General features: G+C 36.3%; 1 protein-coding gene across 2 annotated transcripts in view; it reads right to left on the bottom strand.

The window, feature by feature from the left end:
* Positions 1 to 2,213: 2,213 nt before the first annotated feature.
* ext1c (exostoses (multiple) 1c) overlaps positions 2,214 to 17,778 on the bottom strand; it is a 122,460-nt gene continuing 106,895 nt past the window's right edge. For both annotated transcript variants that reach the window (XM_056479430.1, XM_056479431.1), the window contains exons 5-13: positions 12,682 to 12,789; positions 11,189 to 11,308; positions 8,429 to 8,561; positions 7,142 to 7,260; positions 5,780 to 5,875; positions 5,251 to 5,337; positions 3,623 to 3,783; positions 2,746 to 2,917; positions 2,214 to 2,579 (exon numbers count right to left, since the gene is read on the bottom strand). In XM_056479430.1, the coding sequence (XP_056335405.1) occupies positions 2,394 to 2,579; positions 2,746 to 2,917; positions 3,623 to 3,783; positions 5,251 to 5,337; positions 5,780 to 5,875; positions 7,142 to 7,260; positions 8,429 to 8,561; positions 11,189 to 11,308; positions 12,682 to 12,789 (1,182 nt within the window). In that variant the 3' untranslated portion in view covers positions 2,214 to 2,393. The remainder of the gene's footprint in view (positions 2,580 to 2,745; positions 2,918 to 3,622; positions 3,784 to 5,250; positions 5,338 to 5,779; positions 5,876 to 7,141; positions 7,261 to 8,428; positions 8,562 to 11,188; positions 11,309 to 12,681; positions 12,790 to 17,778) is intronic.

The raw sequence follows: 17,778 nt of genomic DNA, 5'->3' as shown, positions 1-17,778 counted from the left end.
TGAACGATTTAAATGATCTATTTTAATGAATAACCTGCATATTAACTCTAATAAGTCTTACAGACTTATAATAAATTAATTATCATCATTGATCCTGACACCCTAAAGCTTTCTTAACAAATTAATTAAAGAACAATTTTATTAAATAATTATAAAATGAGTTTTAGGATTCTAAAATATATATATATATATATAATTTCCTGTCTAGCTGTTTATACCTGCTCTTTCTGGGAAACGTCTACTGAAAGTGGAGCACACTTTATCAACACTTTGTTTTGGGTTTTACACTAATATATATTGGAAAGTTTTATATCTATAAATGTAAATAAATGTAAACCCTGTTTTAGCATATTTAAACAAGAAGTATTAGCCTAGAGTGATGTTTAATCTCCTAGAAGTTGTGCTTGTTGCTTCGTATTTAATAGGGCTATTCATTTTTATGTGTATATTACCCTCTCGTTTCCCCTTATTTCTCTCATGCGTTTGTTATATATTTAATTCATTATTCTCTTATTCTTTAAAAATGAACTATACTTTGTAGAGACTGTATTTTGTTTTATTTGTACTGTAAATCTTGTTGTTATAGATAAATTAATGATGATGACGCCATGTGATCGGTCATCATGACTGCTGCAACTTTGAGCCCTGAATTGTCCGGCTTGACCGTCTCCGTTTTCAACTTCGCCCCCGCCTGCGCTCGGCTAATCTTGTTGATCACCGGCTGCAGCCATAGTTCAAGTCGAACGCACCTATTGAGTTGCTTACTAGAGACTCACTCCGAACAGATCATTTGAATCATTGAGTTGTTTACTGAAGATTCATTCTGAGCACATCATTTGAATCAGTGAGTTGTTTACTAGAGACTCGGCCTGTGCACATAACTGCAATCAGTGAGTTGTTTACTGGAGACTCACTCTGAACAGATCATCTGAATCAATTAGTTGTCTACTGGAGACTCACTATGAACAGAACAGATCATCTGAATCTGAGTTTATTACTAAAGATTCTGTCTGAGCAAATCATTTGAATCAGTGAGTTGTTTACTCGAGACTCACTTTGAATTAATCATTTGAATCAGTGAGTTGTTTACTAAAGATTTATTTGAGCAAATCATTTGAATCAGTGAGTGGTTAACTAAAGATTCAGTCTGACTCTAAGAAAGTCATTTAAATTAGTGAGTTTTTTTTTTTTACCGGAGATTCACTATGAACAGAACAGATCATCTGAATCAGTGAGTTGTTTACTGGAGACTCACTCTAAACAGATCATTTGAATCAGTGAATTGTTGATTGGAGACTCACTCTGAACAGAACAGCTCATTTGAATCAGTGAGTTGTTTACTGGAGACTCACTCTGAACAGAACAGCTCATTTGAATCAGTGAGTTGTTTACTGGAGACTCACTCTGCACAGAACAGCTCATTTAAATCAGTGAGTTGTTAACTGGAGACTCACTCTGCACAGAACAGCTCATTTAAATCAGTGAGTTGTTAACTGGAGACTCACTCTGAACAGAACAGCTCATTTGAATCAGTGAGTTGTTTACTGGAGACTCACTCTGAACAGAACAGCTCATTTAAATCAGTGAGTTGTTAACTGGAGACTCACTCTGAACAGAACAGCTCATTTGAATCAGTGAGTTGTTTACTGGAGACTCACTCTGAACAGAACAGCTCATTTAAATCAGTGAGTTGTTAACTGGAGACTCACTCTGCACAGAACAGCTCATTTAAATCAGTGAGTTGTTTACTGGAGACTCACTCTGAACAGAACAGCTCATTTAAATCAGTGAGTTGTTAACTGGAGACTCACTCTGCACAGAACAGCTCATTTAAATCAGTGAGTTGTTTACTGGAGACTCACTCTGAACAGATCATTTAAATCAGTGAGTTGTTTACTGGAGACTCACTCTGAACAGAACAGATCATCTGAATCAGTGAGTTGTTTACTGGACACTCACTCTGAACAGATCATCTGAATCAGTGAGTTGTTAACTGGAGACTCACTATGAACAAATCATTTGAATCACTGCGATGTCTGGAGACTGCTTCTGAATGTTAGCTGTGTATAAGAAAAATGTATAAAAATAATCAATAAAATAACATTTCTTATGAAACAATTTCTCAAAACTACCAATCTGTTGACTCACAGTTACTAAAAAGCAGCCAAATAAACGCCTGTCTTCAGAAATTCAGCCAAACACACACACTCGGATTGCATTTTGTAGTTATTTTATTGGTCATCATGTAATAACCGCTTCATGTCGTGTGTGTTAGTCCACAGCACCGTCCTCCAGTTCATCAGCAGCTGGAATGATTGACAGGTCTGAATGATTGACAGGTCTGAGTGATTGACAGATCTGCAGTGTTTCTCATCCATCCGTATATTGACCACTCAGACTCGCTCCAGGTCTTTGTAGCGTTTGCGCAGGACGGACACGTGGTCCTTGAAGAGCACCGGATCCAGCCGAAACTGCGAGTGCTCCAGGGGCATGTAGCCGAACCAGCTGGAGAAGGTGTTCACACACTCCTGCCTCTGCGTAAAGTGCTCAGGGTTCGCCCACGGCGCCATCTTAGTGCCCTTATAAGTGCACAACAAACAAGATGATAAGAATACATCACATTCAAGCCAAAAGAAGAATTGTGTGATTGGAACAGCACCTAAAATGTCTGATGCCCTGATCAGTGTACACTCAGATCTACACTATATCTGTCCAGTGCATTACAGAGTGTTGTGTTCTCCTCACCTGTAGGCTGGGCATCTCCTTGTACTGCTTCCTCTGTGCCACTTTAACAGGCGGCAGATGCGTCACAGAAGACACTAGAAAGTTCATCAGGATGTCCTCACAGTTGGAGGAGTGATCCACCAGAGCACGCAGAGACGAGGGCAGGTAGTGCGAGAACAGGTGATGGTAGTACCTGCGAGAAAACAACAGCACATTATCTATCTATCTATCTATCTATCTATCTATCTATCTATCTATCTATCTATCTATCTATCTATCTATCTATCTATCTATCTATCTATCTATCTATCTATCTATCTATCTATCTATCTATCTATCTATCTATCTATCTATCTGTCCGTCCATCCATCCATCCATCCATCTGTCTATCCATCCATCCGTCCATCCATCCATCCGTCTATCCATCCATCCATCCACCCACCCACCTACCTACCCGTCCGTCCGTCTTTCTATCTATCTATCCATCTATCTATCCATCTATCCAAATCATCCATCCATCCACCCGTCCGTCCGTCCGTCCGTCTGTCTGTCTATCTATCTATCTATCTATCTATCTATCTATCTATCTATCTATCTATCTATCTATCTATCTATCTATCTATCTATCTATCTATCTATCTATCTATCTATCTATCTATCTGTCTGTCTGTCTGTCTGTCTGTCTGTCTGTCTGTCTATCCATCCATCCATCCATCCATCCATCATCCGTCTATCCATCCATCCGTCCATCCATCCATCCATCCATCCGTCTATCCATCCATCCACCCACCCACCTACCTGTCCATCCATCCATCCATCCATCCATCCATCCATCCATCTATCTCATGTTTGGATGGAAACACCGCGAGTGTCTGCATAAATCTTCTACAGTCTGTACCTGTGATAAAAGGCGGCTCCAGTGAGGACGATGGAGTACTCGTTGGTCCATTTAGAGGTGTAGCCCCAGGCCTTTTTTACAGGGTCCCAGAAATGGCTCCTGGGAGGATAGCCAACAATCCTGTCAGGGAAACTCCGCCACACGTGGAAAGCAAAATTGATCTGAAAGTGACGGATTAGAGAGGAAACATGAGCTGTGTCCCATTTCAAAGCCTTGTTTTTTTTCCTTTCTTTTATTTACCATCCAAAACACCACAGTATAGGGATACTATAGAATCAGCCCAGAACACTCTAATGCCTACATAGGAATATATCTGACACAGTGCAAACACATGCGCTATAGGGGAATTGATGAACTAAATTGGCCGTAGTGTATGAGTGTGTATTTAAATGAGCGTGCATGGGTGTTTCCCAGTAATGGGTTGCAGCTGGAAGGGCATCCGCTGTGTAAAACATTCAATTCATGTTTATTTAAATAGCGCTTTTTACAATGTAGATTGTGTCAAAGCAGCTTAACATAGTTCTAGTAAAGTCCGGATTTCAGAGTTAAAGTTGTTTAGTTCAGTGTGGTTTAAATTTCACTGCTGAAGAGCAAATCCATCAATGCACAGCTCCACAAGTCCCGATCCGAGTAAGCCAGTGATGACAGCGGCGAGGACAAAAACTTTACCAATTGGTGAAGTGAAGGGAAAAAACCCTCGAGAGCAACCACAAACCAGCAAAACAAATGCTGGAATAGTTGGTGGTTCATTCCGCTGTGGTGACCCCTGATAAATAAGGGACTAAGCCGAAGGAAAATGAAGGAATGAATGTGACCCTAGACCAGTGTTTCCCATTCCTGTTCCTGGAGGCACACCAACAGTACATATTTTGGATGTCTCCCTTATCTGACCCATTAACTTCAGGTGTTGGAGTCTCTTCTGATGTTCTGCTGAGTTGATTCAGGTGTGTTTGATTAGGGAGAGGTGGAAAATGTGTACTGTTGGTGTGCCTTCAGGAACAGGGTTGGGAAACACTGCCCTAGACACAACAAACTCAATAATCTGAGATCTGAATAATAAAGCTGATGTACGGCGTTAGGACAATATTTAGCTGAAGATGTAGCTATTAGAAAATCTGGAAGCTGAGAGTTAAAGAAAAATAAAATACTGAGATAATTAATAATTAAAAAAGTATATACACTTAATTCATTCATTCATTTTCCACAGCGGAATGAACCACCAACTATTCCAGCATATAGTTTACGCAGTGGATGCTCTTCTAGCTGCAACCTAGTATTGGGAAACACCCATACACACCCAATCACACACACACACACATACACAACGGCAAATTTAGTTCATCAGTTCCCCTATAGTGCATGTGTTTGGACTGTGGGGGAAACCGGAGCACCCGGAGGAAACCCACACCAACACGGTGAGAACATGCAAACTCCACACAGAAACACCAACTGACCCAGCCGGGACTCGAACCAGCAACCTTCTTGCTGTGAGGCCACAGTGCTAACCACTGAGCCACCGTGCCACCCAAGTTGATATATTTACAGTAGAAAGTGACTAACTATGGATCATTTTGACCTATAAAATGTATTTGTGGCCACTGCTGTAAAACATGAAGCTGTTGGTGCACCTCGCTGGTCAGCAGCACCGTGTCTTCATCCAGACTCAGAACGGCCTCCGTCTCGATGGCGGCGTGTGGCAGAAAACGACTGCTCGTCTGGAGGAGAGAGAGAGAGAGAGAGTCACGACACACACACTCATAATGAGATCGCAAACACACATTACACACAAACACAGCAAGATCACACACACTCATACACAGTGAGATCACAGCGAGCTCATACACACAGATACACACACAGCAAGATTTCACAAAGTACTACACACACGCATGCAAGATCACACACAGACACAAACACAATGCGATTTCGCACAGTAATACACACACACACACACACACACACACACACACACGCACGCACACACACACACACACACACACACACAATGAGATCACAGACATACACACAAGACATTGAGATCAGACACATACACACTCACACTCTTACACACTTATTTACTCACACACACACACACACACGCAAACACTCAGACACTTACACACTCTTACACACACTCTTACTCAAGCACACACTCACTTTCCTCCTGCCATCTGTGACGGTGAGCGGCACTGGCATCGGTGGCCATTTACTCCTCTGTGGGGGCGACTTCTCACTGTTCCACAAGATGATGATCTGACACACACACATACACACACACATCACTACGAGAACACACACTGTAGACGCACTGTCTTTTATCTGTCAAATAACTGCATTAATACTGTAGATGTGAAGTAATATCTCCTTAAAGTGACAGTCCACCTAAAAAAGCACATCTCCTCATCATTTACTTACCAGTTTCATTTTTCTGATGAAAATAAAAGAAGATATTTTGAAGAATGCTGGAAACTAGTAACCATTAACTTCCATAAACAAAACAAACAAATACTATGGTAGTTGTTTTCTATAGGTTTCAAAATCTATCTATCTATCTATCTATCTATCTATCTATCTATCTATCTATCTATCTATCTATCTATCTATCTATCTATCTATCCATCCATCCATCCATCCATCCATCCATCCATCCATCCGTCTGTTCGTCCATCCATCCATCCATCCATCCGTCTGTCCGTCTGTCTGTCTTTGTCTATCTATCCATCCATTCATCCATCCATCCATCCATCTATCTGTTCGTCCATCCATCCATCTATCTGTCTGTCTGTCTGTCTGTCTGTCTGTCTTTGTCTATCTATCTATCTATCTATCTATCTATCTATCTATCTATCTATCTATCTATCTATCTATCTATCTGTCTGTCTGTCTGTCTGTCTGTCTGTCCGTCCGTCCGTCCGTCCGTCCGTCCGTCCGTCCGTCCGTCCGTCTTTGTCTATCTATCTATCTATCTATCTATCTATCTATCTATCTATCTATCTATCTATCTATCTATCTATCTATCTATCTATCTATCTATCTATCTATCTATCTATCTATCTATCTATCTATCTATCTATCTATCTATCTATCTGTCTGTCTGTCTATCTGTTTGTCTTTATCTATCTATCACTATTCAGTCTCTATCTCTTTTAAAACACAAAAGAAATTAGTTATTAGAAGTTAGTTATTAAAAATATAGTTTAGAATGATTAAAAAATATTATTTTTTTATTAATAAAATGAGTGATATATTTTATTTTAAACACTTTTAATTATAATTAAAAAGAAATAAAAGAATTTTTAAAATCTTCAACTAGTTGCCTTGTAATATCAGAGAGTAATGCAAGAAATATTAAATACAAAAAACAAGAAACTTTGCTAACACAATGACAGCTCATCCTCAACTTTCTAAAACATATTACTGATTGTGTTCAGTATTAATGGAAGTTACTCTTATAATTCATCCAAAGAGTCGTGTGCCGTAGGATAAACGTGTATGTCGGTGTATGTAAATGAGCAATACCTGTGAGCAGTATTTCGATTTGGAGACGACCTGAAGCAGCTTCATGATTGGCTGAGACTGAGAGACCAGCGGTGAGGTGGCGTGAATCACCGCGGTAAACTCCTGACCTGGACTGATCCCTGAGCAGAGGAAAACAGTACACTTGTAGACAATATCCTCATATATATATGGGTTTGGAATAACACACTACCACTGTTACAAGGTATTATTTACACAAGTTAATTCTGTGAGCACTTTAAATCAGTCATAATAATAAAAATAACTAAATGAACATAAAGGTCCTTCCATTTTCATATGGCTTTTGCTTGATTATTTTATTTTAAGTTATTTTATTTTTATTACACAGGTCAATCTTCTCATTACTTGCACTTCTTGCCATTTTATGATTGTTTGTTATGTCCATAACTTGTAAATTGTAGCTTAGATGTGTCTTCTAACTGTAAAAATATACGATTTGTTGATATATTCAGTACATTTTTAGTTAAAATATTGTGCAGTATTTAAAGCACAAATGAAATCAAAACTAAACATATTGATTTTGTTAGCTCACATTGCTAGTTTTGTGCTAAACGGTTCATCTGTTCAGGTCATTAAGAGAAATAAAACACTTTGCCATTGTAATCTAAAATTAAAATCCTGTTCCTTCCTAAATTCTCAGATTAGGTCAGTCTGAGGTACTGGGCGTGGCTAACATACATACATAACCACGCCCCTTCAGCTGTGACAACAACCAGAAATGTTGAGGAGGAGGAGTCTGTTAGGTTGTAATAACTCTCCCCAAACCCTTTTCCCAATCTTTCTGAATGACACGCCCACTTTACTACATCCAATCACCTCGCAGTAAAAAACAAGCCACGCCCACTGTTTTCTCATTTAATATTCTGTTTCTCTAGGAACTGCAAGCTGGCATTTAAAATATCAATTATCAATCAATATATCAAATATCAATATCAAATTTAGAATATCAAATCAGCGAAACGTGGGCGTGGCTTGTTTTTTCTACTACAAGCTGATTGGATGTTGTAAAGAAGGCATTTCACTCAAAAAGATCAAGAAGTTCGGTAGTTTGGAGGGGCGTGGTTAGGTATGTCAACCACGCCCAATACCTCAGATCGGGCAAACTATTTTGTTCATGACATGCACAGATGAATTGTTCACCACAAAACTAGCAAAGTGAGCTAACACTGATTTCATGCGTACTTTAACCATTAGTAATATTTATATTTTTAGGTAATGAAAGCAAATGTCATGCAAGACTAAAGCAGCGTAATTAAACGCGCGTCTCACCCAGGTGCAGGTAGTAGAAGGGGTAATGCGCCAGGTGTGTGGAGAACTCGGGCAGCACCAGCAGTCCTCCAGGTAAGGCATTCCACATCAGCTTATTTCTGGAGATGTGTGTGTACACTCTGTCCTTGATGATCTGACACACACACACACACACACACGTTTCATAAAACACACACATGAACACACAGATTGTGAAAAACGCTGGGTTGTTTTAACCTAACATGGCGCCTTTTCAGAAGACGGTTATTATGCCTTTAACATCATCAGCATTTTAAATCTCTGAACGATTTTAATATTTTGATTAAAAATAGTTTTATTTATAAAGCTGTACTTTGTATGAGTTAACGAGAATTATTTATAATAAATATATTTAATTACCCATAATTGTATGCTATTAACTTCTACATTTGCCCCAACCCTCACAGTAATGTAAAACAGTAATTATTTATTAAATAATAATAATTATTATTTTTATTATTATTATTATTTATTAAATTACCCATCAGGTGTATTTTAGTAATGTTTACCCTGATCCTAACCCTAAACCCAGCCCTCACAGTAATGTAAAACAGTAATTATACACAATATTATTCATATTATTTATTAAATTACCCATCAGGTGTATTTTATTAATGTCTACCCTGATCCTAACCCTAAACCCAGCCCTCACAGTAATGTAAAAACAGTAATTATACACAATATTATTCATATTATTTATTAAATTACCCATCAGGTGTATTTTATTAATGTCTACCCTGATCCTAACCCTAAACCCAGCCCTCACAGTAATGTAAAACAGTAATTATACACAATATTATTTATTAAATTACCCATCAGGTGTATTTTATTAATGTTTACCCTGATCCTAACCCTAAACCCAACCCTCACAGTAATGTAAAACAGTAATTATACACAATATTATTTATTAAATTACCCATCAGGTGTATTTTATTAATGTTTACCCTGATCCTAACCCTAAACCCAGCCCTCACAGTAATGTAAAAACAGTAATTACACACAATATTATTCATATTATTTATTAAATTACCCATCAGGTGTATTTTATTAATGTTTACCCTGATCCTAACCCTAAACCCAGCCCTCACAGTAATGTAAAACAGTATATATACACAATATTATTTATTAAATTACCCATCAGGTGTATTTTATTAATGTTTACCCTGATCCTAACCCTAAACCCAGCCCTCACAATAATGTAAAACAGTAATTACACACAATATTATTCATATTATTTATTAAATTACCCATCAGGTGTATTTTATTAATGTTTACCCTGATCCTAACCCTAAACCCAACCCTCACAGTAATGTAAAACAGTAATTATACACAATATTATTTATTAAATTACCCATCAGGTGTATTTTATTAATGTTTACCCCGATCCTAACCCTAAACCTAACCCTCACAGTAATGTAAAACAGTAATTACACACAATATTATTTATTAAATTACCCATCAGGTGTATTTTATTAATGTCTACCCTGATCCTAACCCTAAACCCAACCCTCACAGTAATGTAAAAACAGTAATTATACACAATATTATTTATTAAATTACCCATCGGTGTATTTTAGTAATGTTTACCCTGATCCTAACCCTAAACCCAACCCTCACAGTAATGTAAAAACAGTAATACCTAGTATTATTCAATTCAATTCAATTCCCCTTTATTTGTACAGCGTTTTTACAATGTAGATTGTGTCAAAGCAGCTTCACATAAAAGATCATGGTAATATAATATTCATATTATTCATATTAATTATTAAATTACACATTATATTGTACTTTATTAACGTCTACCCCTAAACCCAACCCTCACAGGAATGTAACAATATGAATTACTGTTGTTCAGTCACAGAAACGATGCTATATTGATGTGAGTATCTGCAGCTCTATCCCCTCTAGACTTGTAAAATATGGACAAACTCAACGGATGGGTTCATCTTTTTTTTTTATTGAATCTGAAATGTTTTGAACCCAGCTGTTTTGTCCATATTTTGACCAAAATTTATGTAAAGCAACTCAGCATTTCCAGCTGTCGGCCAGCAGGGGGCGCAGCAGCACATGAATTTCCTCAGACACAGGTACTGTACACTAAAATAACAGGTTGATTTTACAGTATTATTTCCCAATAACAAACATTTAAGCTTTTTAAATGTATTATCATTAATTGTTGTAATGTCATTTTTATATTTTGCTTTAGGTAGGGTGTTCTGGATAGCTTAATATTTATCTTTATCTTTATTGATAGAAATATTTATGTTTACACAAACAGTTTGTGATTTCTCAAGGGTTGTGTGTTTATTTGCAGTGGTGAATTGCATTATGGGATGTTGATCTGTGCTCTGTCCTATTTTGATGTTGAAAATTCAACTCTACAATTTCACAACATGACTTTTAATGACATTTTAATCATTTAAAATAAGAATATAATGTATAAGAAATAGAAAAATAAGTGTGTAAGATAGCAGAAAATGTGCTGCAGTTTAATACAAGGTGTTTATAGAGTAATATACAACGCCAACATAGACAATATAGCACTGCAGACTATTAATAATGTGCAAAAAACTCACTTTTTAAAACTTTCAAGGTTAAAAGTTGTTATGAAAAAAGACCAAGATCCCATAATGCAATTCAAAAGCAGAAATAAATAAAAACATGAATGAAAAATACACAAAACTGCTCATTTACGGATATGCAGCTCTGTTTTAGAATTATTGATGATTGTTATGAATGCACCTCCAGCGTGGTGAGGACGATCTTGTCCACGGAGGAGAAATAAGCGTCCCAGAGCGTCTGTGTTTGCTGTCTGAGGGCCAGAACTCTGTCCATTCCCACCGCTCGCACCGTCGACGGCACCTGAACAACACAATAATATCAGTCCAGAATCTCAGTCTATAACAGCACATATAATACTGATGATCTGGACTCAGCTGGACTCAGCATGAGTTTAACTGAACTGAACTGAACTGAACTGAACTGAACTGAACTAAATTAAATTAAATTAAATTAAATTAAATTAAATTAAATTAAATTAAATTAAATTAAATTAAATTAAATTAAATTAAATTAAATTAAATTAAATTTAATTAAATTAAATTAAATTAAATTTTATTTTATTTTAATTCGTGCATATATTTAGTATTATTGTATTTATTTGTAATATATTTATAATTTATAATATATTTTTAATTAAATTATTTTTGTTGTTAAATTCTACTTTAATAGACGCATTGTTTGGAAACCTGATCTGGGGTCTGCTGGACTCTGTATAAATTTAATTTAATTTAATTTAATTTAATTTAATTTAATTTAATTTAATTTAATTTAATTTAATTTAATTTAATTTAATTTAATTTAATTTAATTTAATTTTGTTCAATTCATTCAGTTATTTTTTATTATTTATTTGTATTTATTTCATTTATTTGTTTTTATTTTACACATTTAATTTAATTGTAATAATTCCATTCATTCATTCATTCATTCATTCATTCATTCATTCATTCATTCATAATTTAATTTTACTAATTCATTTATTAATTATTATTAATTAATTAATTTAATATTATTGTATTATTATTTTGTTTATTTTTATTTTATTTTAATGTTAAACGTCGTCTGCTGAACACTGTATAAGTTTAATGTAATATTTATAAAATTTATTTCATTCATTAATTTATTTAATTAATATTATTTGATTGTATTTAATTTATTTTTAATTCATTTAAAATATATTTTTTGTTTTGGAGTTAAATTCTACTTTAATAAACACATTCTCTGCTGGACTCGGTATACGTTTAATTCAATTGAATATTTATTTAATTTAATTATATTCGTTTTTTAATTTATTTTATTAATATTATTTTATCTGTATTTATTTAAAATATATATTGTATGTTAGAGTTAAAATCTACTTTAATAGACACATTGCTTGGAAACCAGGAAAGGGGCTGATCTGGGGTCTGCTGGACTCTGTATAAGTTAAACTGAATTAAATATTAATTTAATTAAACTTTATTAATTTCATTCATTCATTTATTTACTATTATTTTATTTGAATTATTTTTATTTTAGAGATAAGTTCTACTTTAATAGCTACATTGCTTGAAAGGACCTACATATAACATTATAAAACCCTTATGCTCTATATGACCGATATGAGTTGTCATCCACAGGTGAGTGTTGTACTTATAGTCTGTTTCCATGCATCTCTCAGGTGAGCAGCGTTACCTGCAGCAGCAGCCGCTCGTCGCCCTCAACAACGGCCTGATTCCACTGGATGACATCAGAGAAGGGAAGCTCCCATCCGTTGCTAAGTAACACCGGAATACAGGCGGCCTGCGGGACACGCACCACAGCACAGGTTATAATTAACAGCAATTAAAAACACACGCATACACACACGCACACGCATACACACACACACACATACACACCGGGCCTGCAGAAATATTTTTTTACTCACCATAAAACATTAATTTAATTTAGTTTGGTTTAGAGTTCAATTGTATTTCAGTTGCCACATCTAAATCTATATTTTATATATATATATATATATATATATATATATATATATATATATATATATATATATATATATATATATATATATATTTTTTATTTTTTTTTTTTAAATAGAAGTTAATTTAATAATATTTATTTCATTTTTCTACTTTAATTGCCACATTAAAGGACTTATTATATAAATATAAATATTATTTACTGGACATAAATATTTCTACTGACCATGATAAATATGAGAGATTTAAGTCTAGGATATTTAAGGATATTGAGTATATTTCTTATACTACATGAAACTGTTTTAATCAGTGTTTACTCTAATGAATATGAATATAAAAATGAACTTAACTACATTAAACATACACCTGTGACTGTATTTAATTTAAATATATAAACAATAATTATTATTTTTGGCCATGAAATATGTATTTATTTTAATTGTTTTACTGCCACACTGCTTGGAAATCATGAAAGTCCAACATTTATGATAATTAACTATTTAACATTGTTCTAGCTATAGTCACTATTAAAAGTCAATATCTATCAAATTATAGTTAGAAATAAATTGATTAATAAACAATAATAAAAACAAGTCATACATATAATATAATATATAATATAATAAACAATTGATACAGTTTATTTTACTTAATTTTATAGTCTATTTGTAGTTTCATGAGCTATATTAATCTAATAAATCTAGTATTTAATAATTCATATATATTTATAACTTTATATTATTTATAATTAATCAATTAATTTATCTATATCCATTTATAATATTGATTTATTCAAATTTATAAACAAAAAATACTTATTATTATTAGACAGACCTATGAGAGCTATATATATATATATATATATATATATATATATTAGGGCTGTATATTGATTAAAAAAATTAACTAACCACCCTTTTTTTGTAATTAATCATGATTAACACCATATTTATTACAGAAATAAAAACACAGGCATGTAAGGGCTTTTTGAATATCAAAACAATCAAATTATTGAATATAAACAATTGTACTCATTGTAAAGTAGTATTGCCGTGAGTTGAGAACATTAATCATAAACTATTTAGCTTAGTCCTCCTTAACATTTAGCCAGTTGCTAAGACAGTCCAGTCTGTTGACATTATCAGGGGACAATGTGGCCAAGGGGTACATCAAAATTACATATCAGATTACATATTCTTACGCCTCCCACCAGTGCCGATATACAGCCACATCGCACTGCTACTCATGTGATATTGCTCGTATATATATTTGTTTTTTATTACTTTATATAGCAACAGTAGAATAATACTATTTATGGTTGTGTTTACAAAAGATTTAACATTAAAATATCATCGATCTGATGAACCCATTTTCATTTTCTATATTATTCATTCATTTCTTTTCGACTTTGTCTCTTTATTAATCTGGGGTCACCACGGCGGAATGAACCGCCAACTTATCAAGCACATGTTTTATGCAGCGGATGGCCTTCCAGCTGCAACCCATCTCTGGGAAACACCCATACACACTCATTCACACACTCATACACTAGACAATTTAGCTTACTCAATTCACCTGTACTGCATGTGTTTGGACTGTGTGGTAAACCGGAGCACCCGGAGGAAACCCACGTGTACGCAGGGAGAACATGCAAACTCCACACTGGTGACCCAGCCGAGACTCGAACCAGAGACCTTCTTGCTGTGAGGCGACAGCACTACCTACTGCGCCACTACGTTTTGCGCCTATTTTCTATATTACGTTCTCAGTAATTGTTAGAATACATAAGTTACTGTACAACTGGTGACTAACAGTGTTTTATTAGACAGAGTTCAGCTGATGTGCACTGAAATACAGACACAGTGCATGTGATCGTTCCCTTCTGGTGAGGATTTGAGACAGAATCTAGAGCGTGTGATGATGAGAAGGCTGTTTGGATGTGTAAGACGTCTCCAGAGCTCCTCCAGACGCGTCTTCATTTCTCCTGGAAGAGCAGACGCAGCGCTCCATCATTTATTGAAGCTGCTCGCCTTCCCTCTTGTTTACTATTCCAGTCTGATGCTGCTCTACTTTTCCTCCCAGATTCCTTGTTTGCCATCTTTTCGCCATGCGGCTTATATTCTGCTCAACTGTGAGGCTTTTAATTAAATCACAAGAGAGTGTGGAGCTGAGATCAAACACAGACCCTCCAGCAGACACACTTTCATCATAAACAGCGTCGGAGATGCTGAAAATTGCAGCAGGTGATCGGACTGACCAACACAGAGATCAGATTTACCGACACAGAGATCAGACAGACTGTCACAGCGATTAGACTGACTGACACAGAGATCAGACAGATCTGTGTCAGTCAGTCTGATCTCTGTGTAGATTGGTCTGATCTCTGTGTTGGTCAGCCTAATCACCTGGCGCAATTTTCTGATCTCTGTATCAGTCAGTCAGATCTACGTGTCAGTCAATATGATCTCTGTGTCGGTCAGTCTGATCTCTTTATCCACCAGTTTGATTTTGTTGTTAGTCGGTCTGATCTCTGTTTTGGTGAGTCTGATTTCTTTGCCTGTCAGTCTGATCTCTGTATTCGCCAGTCTGATTTTGTTGTCAGTCAGTCTGATCTCCGTGTTGGTCAATCTGATCTCCATGTGTGATCTCTGTGTTGGTTTGTTTGATCTCTGTGTCAGATGATTTGATCTTTGTATCAGTCAGTCTGATCTCTCTTTTGGTCAGTCAGATCTATGTGTCAGTCAATATGTTCTCAGTATCGGTCATTATGTTCTCTGTGTTGGTCAGTCTGATCTCTGTGTTGGTCAGTCTGATCTCTGTGTTGGTCAGTCTGATCTCTGTGTTGGTCAGTCTGATCTCTGCTTCCACTAGTCTGATTTTGTTGTCAGTCAGTCTAATCTCTGTGTTGGTTAGTCTGATCATTGTATTTGCCAGTCTGATTTTGTTGTCAATCAGTCTGGTCTTAGTGTCAGATGATTTGATCTCTGCGTCAGTCAGTCTGATCTTTGTGTCTGTAAATCTGGTCTCTGTTTTGGTCAGTCTGATCTCTGTGTCAGACAATCTGATCTGTGTGTTGGTCAGTCAGATCTATTTGTCGGTCAGTCTGATTTCTGTTTCCACCAGTCTGATTTTGTTCTCAGTCAGTCAGATCTCTATGTCAGTCAGTCAGATCTCTGTGTTGGTCAGTCTGATTTCTGTGCCAGTCAGTCTGATCTCTGTGTTGGTCAGTCTGATTTCTGTGTCAGTCAGTCTGATCTCTGTGTTGGTTAGTCTGATCTCTGTGCCAGTCAATCTGATCTCTGTGTCAGTCGGATCTCTGTGTTGGTCAGTCTGATCTCTGTGCCGGTCAGTCCAATCTCTGTGCCAGTCAGTTGGATCTCTGTGCCAGTCAGTCTGATCTCAGTGTTTCTGAGTCGGATCTCTGTGTTGGTCAGTCTGATCTCCATGCCAGTCAGTCTGATTTCTGTGTCAGTCAGTCGGATCTCAGTGTTGGTCAGTCTGATCTTTGTGTCGGTTCTCTGTGTCAGTCAGTTTAATCTATGTGTCGGTCAGTCTGATCTCTGTGCCAGTCAGTCTGATCTCTGTGTCTGTCAGTCGGATCTCTGTGTTGGTCAGTCTGATCTTTGTGTCGGATCTCTGTGTCAGTCAGTTTGATCTCTGTGTTGGTCAGTCTGATCTCTGCCAGCTGTACAGTCCGCTGCTTTTGATCTAATATAGTCCACCGTTGGCCACCTTTAAAGGTCCAACTTTACCCCCCACCCAGTTCTGCTCGCACTGCATGTTGGAGAGTCTCTGTTCCAGAACTTTCAGCAGAGCAAGTAATTGGCAGTTCTTTCAGTGGCTTTGGCCGCGTCTAAAGAAAGAACGCGATGTGGAGCTCAGACAGGGTTTATACGGCAGAGCGAGGAGTCAGCGTGAGGCCGATTCACTGCCAAACCCCAACTCTGTGGATTCATCCATTCAGCTTCCGGTGCTTTCACTAAAACCGCCAGCATAGCCCAGAATAAACGCACCAGGGAAGTGTTTCCACTGGCCGGCTCATGGGCTGTTTATATGAGAGCAAACTGCTTTCTCACACCTCTAAAGACTGAGCTGAAGCAGAGCTGTATGGACTGAGTTTTCAGTAGGCATGGGATGATAACCAGTTTCATGGTTTATGGCGGTTTGGAAAAGTGAAGGTTTTAAAATTGCTAACATTTTCTGTTTTACCATTCCTATAGTATATGTAAGTTTATTTTTTTTAAATGTAACTATTTTATTTAGTTTTTTAGGACAACAATATCTCCAGCAGAAAAAGACCCTCCACATTAAACATCCTACGCCTCTTTTGAAGCGCAGCGCATGTAAACGCTGTGTTTTTTAGATGCTGTATCAAGTTGAAAGATCTTCAACTTTAACACATAGCACAGCTCATAACTGCTCCAGCTCCCGAAGCAGTGGACCAATCAGAAGAGCTTGGAGGTGGAGCAACCATTGCAATCTTCTGTTTACAGTAGAGAGATGGCAACTGTTTTATATACCGTTGTATCATGGCAGAGGAGGCGCTCATTGTGGCCAGAATATCCTTACTTTATTGATATATCTTCAAGTGCTTATTCTAACATTGTTTTCTTATTTATAATGGGTTCGTTATTATATTACATTCATAATAACACATCACATGGACCTTGTGCCAGGCTGTGCTTTTTTAAACCCATTCCTGAGCGCTGCATCAAGCATATTTAGAAGCAATGAATTTAAATTTGAATATATATGGGTTCGTTATTGTCGTTATTATATCACGTTCATAATAACGTGTCACATGGAC

The sequence above is a fragment of the Danio aesculapii genome, chromosome 19, assembly GCF_903798145.1.
Source record: "Danio aesculapii chromosome 19, fDanAes4.1, whole genome shotgun sequence".
Lineage (NCBI taxonomy): Eukaryota > Metazoa > Chordata > Actinopteri > Cypriniformes > Danionidae > Danio > Danio aesculapii.
Note: the sequence above shows the minus strand (reverse complement) of the source record. Positions and strands in the feature narration are given on the sequence as shown.